The 7639-nt window shown below is 43.9% G+C and overlaps 1 protein-coding gene across 3 annotated transcripts; it reads right to left on the reverse strand.

Moving 5' to 3' along the window:
• Positions 1-377: 377 nt before the first annotated feature.
• misp (mitotic spindle positioning) lies at positions 378-6635 on the reverse strand. Of its 3 annotated transcripts, XM_084011847.1 has the most exons (5): positions 6546-6635; positions 2780-4706; positions 1602-1861; positions 1387-1425; positions 378-1071 (listed from the first exon to the last, which is right to left on the reverse strand). In XM_084011847.1, the coding sequence occupies exons 2-5, from the start codon at positions 4584-4586 to the stop codon at positions 982-984; spliced, it is 2196 nt and encodes a 731-aa protein (XP_083867973.1). In that variant the 5' UTR covers positions 4587-4706; positions 6546-6635; the 3' UTR covers positions 378-981. The 3 variants fall into 3 exon arrangements, 2 of the variants coding, with proteins under 2 accessions (XP_083867973.1, XP_083867974.1); XR_014597306.1 differs by lacking the exon at positions 378-1071 and having other exon boundaries at positions 1602-1662; XM_084011848.1 differs by lacking the exons at positions 378-1071; positions 1387-1425 and adding an exon at positions 1431-1565 and having other exon boundaries at positions 1598-1861.
• Between the last annotated feature and the right edge of the window lie 1004 nt (positions 6636-7639).

The following is a 7639-nucleotide window of genomic DNA, read 5'->3' on the forward strand; positions in this document are numbered from 1 at the left end:
ACTGAACACACACACACACACACACACACACACACACACACACACACACATACACACAAACATACACGCACTGAACACACACACACACACCCACCCACACACACACACACACACACATACATACACCCACCCACACACACACACACACACACACACACACACACAAACATACACACACTGAACACACACACACCTACACACATAGACACACTGAACACACACACACAAACATACACGCACTGAACACACACACACCCACCCACACACACACACACACACACAAACATACACGCACCGAACACACACACACACATACATACACGCACTGAACACACACACACACACACACACACACACACACACACACACACAGAACACACGTACACACCATCCTCTCTCTATTCTGGTGTGTTGCCATGGCTACAGCAACCAGGAATGTGTCTGTGTTTTAGAGATGAAGGTTGTGAAGTGTCTCTTCTTCTAGTGTGTTCTTTTCTGTGATTTTTATTTAATATTTTAGAGTTTAACACTGGATGTGATTAAATGTGGAGAAACAATAATGTAAATATGATTTGTGAACATATCCTGTATTATTTACATTCTTCTTATTTATTGACACAGCTGTGTCCAAGGGAGAACAGTTAATTTAGTAAGCTCTTAGTTTGAAATCTCAAAAAACATATTGAAGCTTTTTTTATTTTATTTTTTATTAATTGTGTCATTTTTAGATGCATCAGTTTAAAATCAAAGTATGTTTCCTGTTTTGCAGCATCAGGTGATCACTGTGGGAATCAGATGCATTGAGCTCAGCAGCTGGTAGCTGATTGGACGACAAGATCAGACCTTTCCCGGGAGTGTTCCAGTTTAAAACCATTTTCATCTCAGCTGAAGGAGATAATCTGAAAAAAAGTACTCTTTCTGATGAGACATCATGTTATCCTGCAGGTCCTGGACCTGGTCTTGGGTCTGGTCCAGCTGGTCTCACTGGTCTACCCGATTGGAGAATAATCCCGCTTCCCAGCGCAGGGCACGTTGGTTTTTATGTAGAATAACTCGAGTCGACTCAACCAGCTGAAAACAGACAAAAGGATGAGCTGGTCATCAGTTGGTTAACAACTAGTCAACAGCTGGTCAACAACTGGTCATAAGCTGGTCAACAGCTGATGACTCAACGAGTTGAAAACAGACAAAAGGATCAGCTGGTCATCAGTTGGTCATCAGCTGGTCAACAGCTGGTAAACAGCTGGTCAACAGCTGGTCATCAGCTGATCAACAGCTGGTCATCAGCTGGTAAACAGCTGGTCAACAGCTGGTCATCAGTTGGTAAACAACTGGTCATCAGCTGGTCATCAACTGGTCCCAGGGCGGTTTAAAGATGGAGGTTACCTCGTTATTGACGCGGTCGACTGGCTGGATTCCCGCGTACTGAAGACAGAAAACGACGAGTTAGTTTCCTTTCAGCTGACACAGATCTTTCTCATAATTTCTGCATTAATCGTTTCACTATGAACCTGAAAACACGATCATCGTTAACCTGCTGATTCACTGAGGAAGTATACAAAAACCTTCACAATAAGAGCCAGGATGTATTGACGACTCACTATGCCCTCGGCTTTGACTCGTCTGTCCTTAAAGTCCTGCGGCAGGGTCTCCGTCAGACCTCTGAGAGAAGCAGGGGAGGAGGAGGAGGGGAGAGGGGAAGAGGAGGGAAGGGGGGAGGAGACAGGATGAGAGGAAAAGGAGGGAGGAAGTGAGGAGGAGGAGAGGGGGGAGGAGACAGGACGAGAGGAAAAGGAGGAAGGAAGTAAGGGGAGGGAGGAAATGTGGGGAGGAGCAGGAGAAGATACACTGAAGAATTTATCTGAAAAACAACAGGAAAAGCAATCAATGACATCATCAATGACATCATCAATGACATCATCAATGACATTTTATGTGACATTTTATGTGACACACTGTTATTTGTGAAGTGTTGACCTCTGACCTCTGAGCTCGCTGTGGGACACTTCACTTCAACTATCAATGTGACAGGATGGAGTCAGTCCAGTAGGTGGAGCTGTGTTTCATTACTGGTCCTCTATAGAACTTATTAGTACTGTATGGACGTTACTTGTCCTCTATAGACCTTATTAGTCCTGTGGATGTGTCTCCTTGGATTCAGGTCTCTGCCTATCTTGTGACTGTGGTTGACTAGTTACTGATTGACCCTGAAGCTGCTGGACTTTGGTTGGTCTCTCGTTAAGTTACTGATTGTATTCAGCAATGTGACAAACATTCAGACTGAAGTCCATTCAGGTTTAATCCTCTTTGGTTTGAGTCCATTCAGGTTCTGGTCTATTCTCGACACATCGTGTTTATTACTGTGTCTTCCTGCTAAATACATCTTCTGGTGTTTCAGATAATCTATTTAAATTCAAGCTGCTGAGGGTTTTAATTGGGGTCAAAGTTCACGTGAACCCCAGTATCACTGAGATAAAACTAGTCTTGTTAACAGTGCTTTTATTGTGAAAAACCTCCATCAAACTCAGTCAGATTAGTGACTTTCTGTTTGTGGAAATCACAGTTTGTTCAGAGCAGCACTTGGGGGACGTTAGAGGAACTGCAGGCAGACACAGAAAAGTCAGTCTTTGAAATGATAATTAATCAGAAATCAATAATCAGCAGGGATGTGAAGCGAGACTAGCAGCCAAGTCAACCAGCCGAGTCTAGACGCGTCCCGGGCTGCTAGACTGGGACTTTGGGGCACCTGGAGGTCTAGCTGCTAATGAGGACTACATACCTGTGTTGACAGGTAGGTAGAACTGGTCCACTAGAGGCTCTGGAGGCAAGAACCGTCCATTGGTGTCCTCCCTGGACTCCCTGGACTCCCTCAGCTCCTGCTCCCGTCTCAGGGCCTCCTCGATCTCCTTCTCTATGAAGTCTGAAGCTCCTTTTCCTCTGGACTGCAGGCCGCTGCACTCCCGGTTCTCCCTCCAGGACTGAGGCGCGGTCAAAGTCAGAACATGCTGGGGTGTCAGGGAGGATGGAGAGGAGCAGGATGAAGAAGTTGGATTTAAACCACTTGAATCCTGGACCTCCGAATCCCTCGCAGAGAAGGAAGAAGGAGCTGAACTGATGTACATCTTGCTTTCTTCAGGGTGTCGATGAGGACAGCATGGTGATGGGAAGATTCCAGCACCTTCAGATCCAGACTCAAGTCTGTCCTTTGTCCATTCATCCTCGTCTTGTTGGTCAAATTCCCTCTTTATGTCCTCCAGCTCTGTTGGAGGATCTAAACTGTATCGTCCCAGGATTCCCTCCTTCTTCTGGTCCTCCTCCTTGATCTCGTGCTGGATGATGAAGCTCACTCGGTTCTTCTCTTTAGCTTTGACAGGCATTTGTGCCGACTGTAAACGTTTGGTTTTGATCTGGACCATCTCTGCTCTGCCGTCGCTGAGCTTCAGCCCTCGAGACCGTCGTAGGTTCTCCTCACGTTCCTGAACTAACCGGATCTCCTTTTCAATTGGGGTCTCATAGTCCCTTGTGGAATTCCTGTTGTCTTGCTGGGTGTTGTCATTGAACACACCTTCATCACTGGTGTAGCCACCGCCCACCTCCACAGACAGGTTCTCCAGACCAGAGTCTAGGTCATCGAACACACTGCTCTGCTGGCTGAGACTCTCCGTAGTCCAGCCCCCCATCACTGTCCTCTCTGTGGAGGTCTCCTCTTCTATAGCTGGTCTACATGCTGTTGTATCTTCGCTCTCCACACGGTCGTAGGTCTCCACCTGCTTGGATGAGGACTCATCAGGATCTGGCTGCAGAGACACATTCAGATGTGTCCTTGTGGACCTCAGTGGACTGGAAGGAGCAGTCAGTCGGTCCTGCTCCATCTTTAGGAACTGTTGTCGGGCAGCACTGAAGTTGATCTGCTCCCTGTCGATGGTCCCGGATTCAGCAGGGCAAGGAGGTTCTGGTCTGGAGCTGACGGGACTGTAGCTTGTACTGAAACCTTCTATCAGTTTGTTAACAGAGCTGTTTGGATCCAGATCCTCCAGCACCCTCAGCCGGTCTTCAAATGTTGGGTTCTTCTTCGGTGCTTGGCTACGGATGATCTCCTCCCGAAGTTTCTTCTCGTCTTTCTCAACATCGATACTGTTCTTCAGATCCACATCGTACTGTGACTCCCCATTGCTCTCTGGGAACAGACTCTCTGGCTTCCTGCTGCTGGTGTAGGTCTGTAGTCTGAATCCCTTTTCCTCCTTCAGAGTTGCCAGGTGAGTCTGCCGCTGTGTTGAGAGCATCCAGGCTTCGTTGAGTTCGGCCTCGGGACTCGCTGGATCCTCCACGAAGGAATAGAAGCCGCAGTGAGAGCCTGAGCTGCTGCTGGGGCTGCTGGGAGGCCCCTCATCACTGGTGCTCCCCTCATCCTGTGAGACCGCAACCTCGCCAGCCTGAACAACCACGTCGCTGCTGTCAGAGGTGAATACTGGATGGTTCAGGTCAAGGGGGTCACTGTGGGCCAGGCCAGTTATGGTGCGAAGGTCTGAGGGTTGCAGCAAGGGGGATAGAGACTTCAGCACCCACCTCCTTGGGATGCTGTCCATGGTTGGTGGTGCAGTGGGGCCGGTGGGGGGTGGAGGTTCTGATGGGGGAAGACGTTGAACAGAGCTGCGCGTTTGGGAACTTTCAGGTGTCAAAACATGTCGCCGGTCGACTGAGAGTCTCTGAAACAACAGAGAGGACAGTTACCATGGAAAAAACAGGGAGAATGACAGAGAGGACCGTTACCATGGAAACAACAGGGAGAATGGTTGCTCTGTAAATGACAGAGAGAAAGGTTACTATGGAAACAACTGAGAGGAATGTTACTATGGAAACCACAGAGAGGAAGTTACTATGGAAACGACAGAATCAGGGAGCAGCCTCTATGTTTTGTAGTTCTGCTTCAGTTCCAGATGATGAAATAATATATTTGGTTTCATGCGTCACCTTTATTTAACTGAATCATCTCTGTGTGATATTAATATCATATTAAATATGAATATGTTCTATCATCGCTAGCTGCATCTAATATTAATAGTTCATATTAATGGTATCTGTGATTACATAACAATAAGTATTGTAAATACAAAATGTTTCTTCAGTAAAATAAGTATGTAAACACAAATAATTATTATCAGCAAAATGTACTTTCACAAGTATAAGTATAAGTTCTCTAAGTACTCATTATGCAGTGTTATGCTATAAATAATACATATTATTTTTGTGTATATTAGTTTAGTTAAGTTTATTTCAGTCATTTGTTATAATCTTCAATACAATGAACAATAAATAAACATTAAGTTTACGCCTGTCTTGCATTAAAAAACAAAAAGATGTGTGTATTACACCACATTTATTATTATGGTCTGTTCCAACATTCATGCGAGGTCATAAAAGCAACAGAAACTAAGTGAAGGTGATATAGAGTGTTCATCTTGGGGTTATATATTTGTTCATTAAATACATTTAAACATACAATCGGCTAACTTTAAACATTAGTGTATGATCATTAATAGTTTATGGTCAATTGTGTCAAATGAAATCTCCTTATTATAGTTGTTCTATTATATATATAAAGTAGCAGTTAGTTCATGGCAAGTTAAACTAAGTACATGAATACTACAGTAGCTATACTGCATTGATCATCAGTTATAAATATTCATATTGTCTTCAGCTCTCAACATGTTATCATTCATATAATAGCATTTATAAATCAATTTGGTAAATGATGAAATATTAAATGAATAAAAGAACGACGTCTAACAGCGTCAACAACAACATCCATCAAGCCCAAAGGCTTCTTCCTGGGAGTCATCGTCCTGAGAGCCAATCACAGGTCTACGTGTTAGCGTAGCATTAGCATCACAGCTTCAGTTCAGTGTGTCTGTGTGTCAGAGATTAACTGCCCCGCCTGCAGACAGACAGGCTGCTATCAGTTGATAAGACCCGAAGACAGACAGACTCTGAGACACAGAGGGACACAGAGAGACACAGAGGAGACACAGAGGAGACAGAGGGACACAGGAGACACAGAGGAGACATAGAGGGACACAGAGGTACACAGAGGAGACAGAGAGACACAAAGGAGACACGGAGGAGACCGAGGGACACAGAGAAGACACAGAGGGACACATAAGAACACAGGAGACACAGAGGAGACACAGAGGGACACAAAGGAGACACAGAGGGAAAGCAAATGTCAGTCGGAGTTCAGAGGTCGGCGTTTCCTGTTGACGCCTGTAGGAGGAGCCAACAGCTGATCATCTAGTTGGTTTTGTAATAAAAGTTATTTAATGTTGTTTTAAAGCAGAAAGTCTGAAATATTCAGACGGACTTGAACGCATCATCCTTCATATTCATGATGATAAAGTAGCACGGTAATGTTGCGATAGTAACATCTACAAACTTTTATTTACTCCACAGGTTCATATGTTCACATAATGAAACAAATAGTTCATGTATTATTTATTGTTAAATCATCTGTCTGAGTTATTAGAATTTATAACAGCACTTATTCTTACCTGAGATCAGTTTCCTGGAAGCAGCACGAAGACTTGAAAATAACTGACTGAAGAGACAAAGTTCAGCTTCTATTTCAATCAGAGAGCCCGCCCACCACACACACACACACACACACACACACACACACACGTGCGCACGCACACGCACACACACACACACACACACACACACACACACACACACACACACACACACACACAGACACACACATATATAAATGTATGTATATATATATATATATATTTACATATATAAATATATATATATATATTTCTATAAACATATAATATAAATATAAACATATACATGTATGGAAACTAGAAAAAACTGATGCAGTAGAGTTACTGTAGTATTCATTTTCATGTACTTGAACTTAGTTCTTGCTATGAACTAACTCTGCTACTCTTATATTTCTACTTCATTACATTTTCTGAATAATAATAGATTGAGGTTTTAGACTCAAAATAAAGAATTATTTCACAGAATGCAGTACTTCAACTTGTGTATAGTATTGAAAATGTGTTTTGAAACTTTTATTTTGAAGCAATAACATCCAATAATATCATGTATTATTGATAAAATAACTCTCTGAAAAGAGTGTTTCGGCATAATGAGTACTTTTACTTTGGGTACTTGTGATAGTACACTTGCTGATAATACTAATGTACTTACTAAATACACACATTGTAAACAGTGAACCCATCATCACTCCGACTCCAGGTCAGTTAAAAGTCATCATCAGTCTGACTCCAGGTCAGTTAACAGGATCAATGGAGGCGACAGCATGACAAGAACCAACTTCCTCTCCAGATCTTCTCTAGTTCTGGTTCTTCAAGTGTCCAGTAACTACCTGCAGCCCAATCAGGTTCACAGGTAGTCCAGCTCCTCCAGGATCCACAGAAGGTCACCAGAAGGTTTGCTGTGTCTCCCAGACTGGCTGTTAAACCAGGAGAGCTGGACAGGACTGTAGAAGGGCATCAACCCAGCACCAGGACCGGTATCAGGACCAGGAGGAGGACTGCCAGAGCCCTATGCCATGACCTCCAGCAGGCTACTGGTGTGCATGTTTCTGTCAAACTGTCAGAAACAGACT

The sequence above is a fragment of the Eutrigla gurnardus genome, assembly GCF_963514095.1.
Source record: "Eutrigla gurnardus genome assembly, chromosome: 6".
Taxonomy (NCBI): Eukaryota; Metazoa; Chordata; class Actinopteri; order Perciformes; family Triglidae; genus Eutrigla; species Eutrigla gurnardus.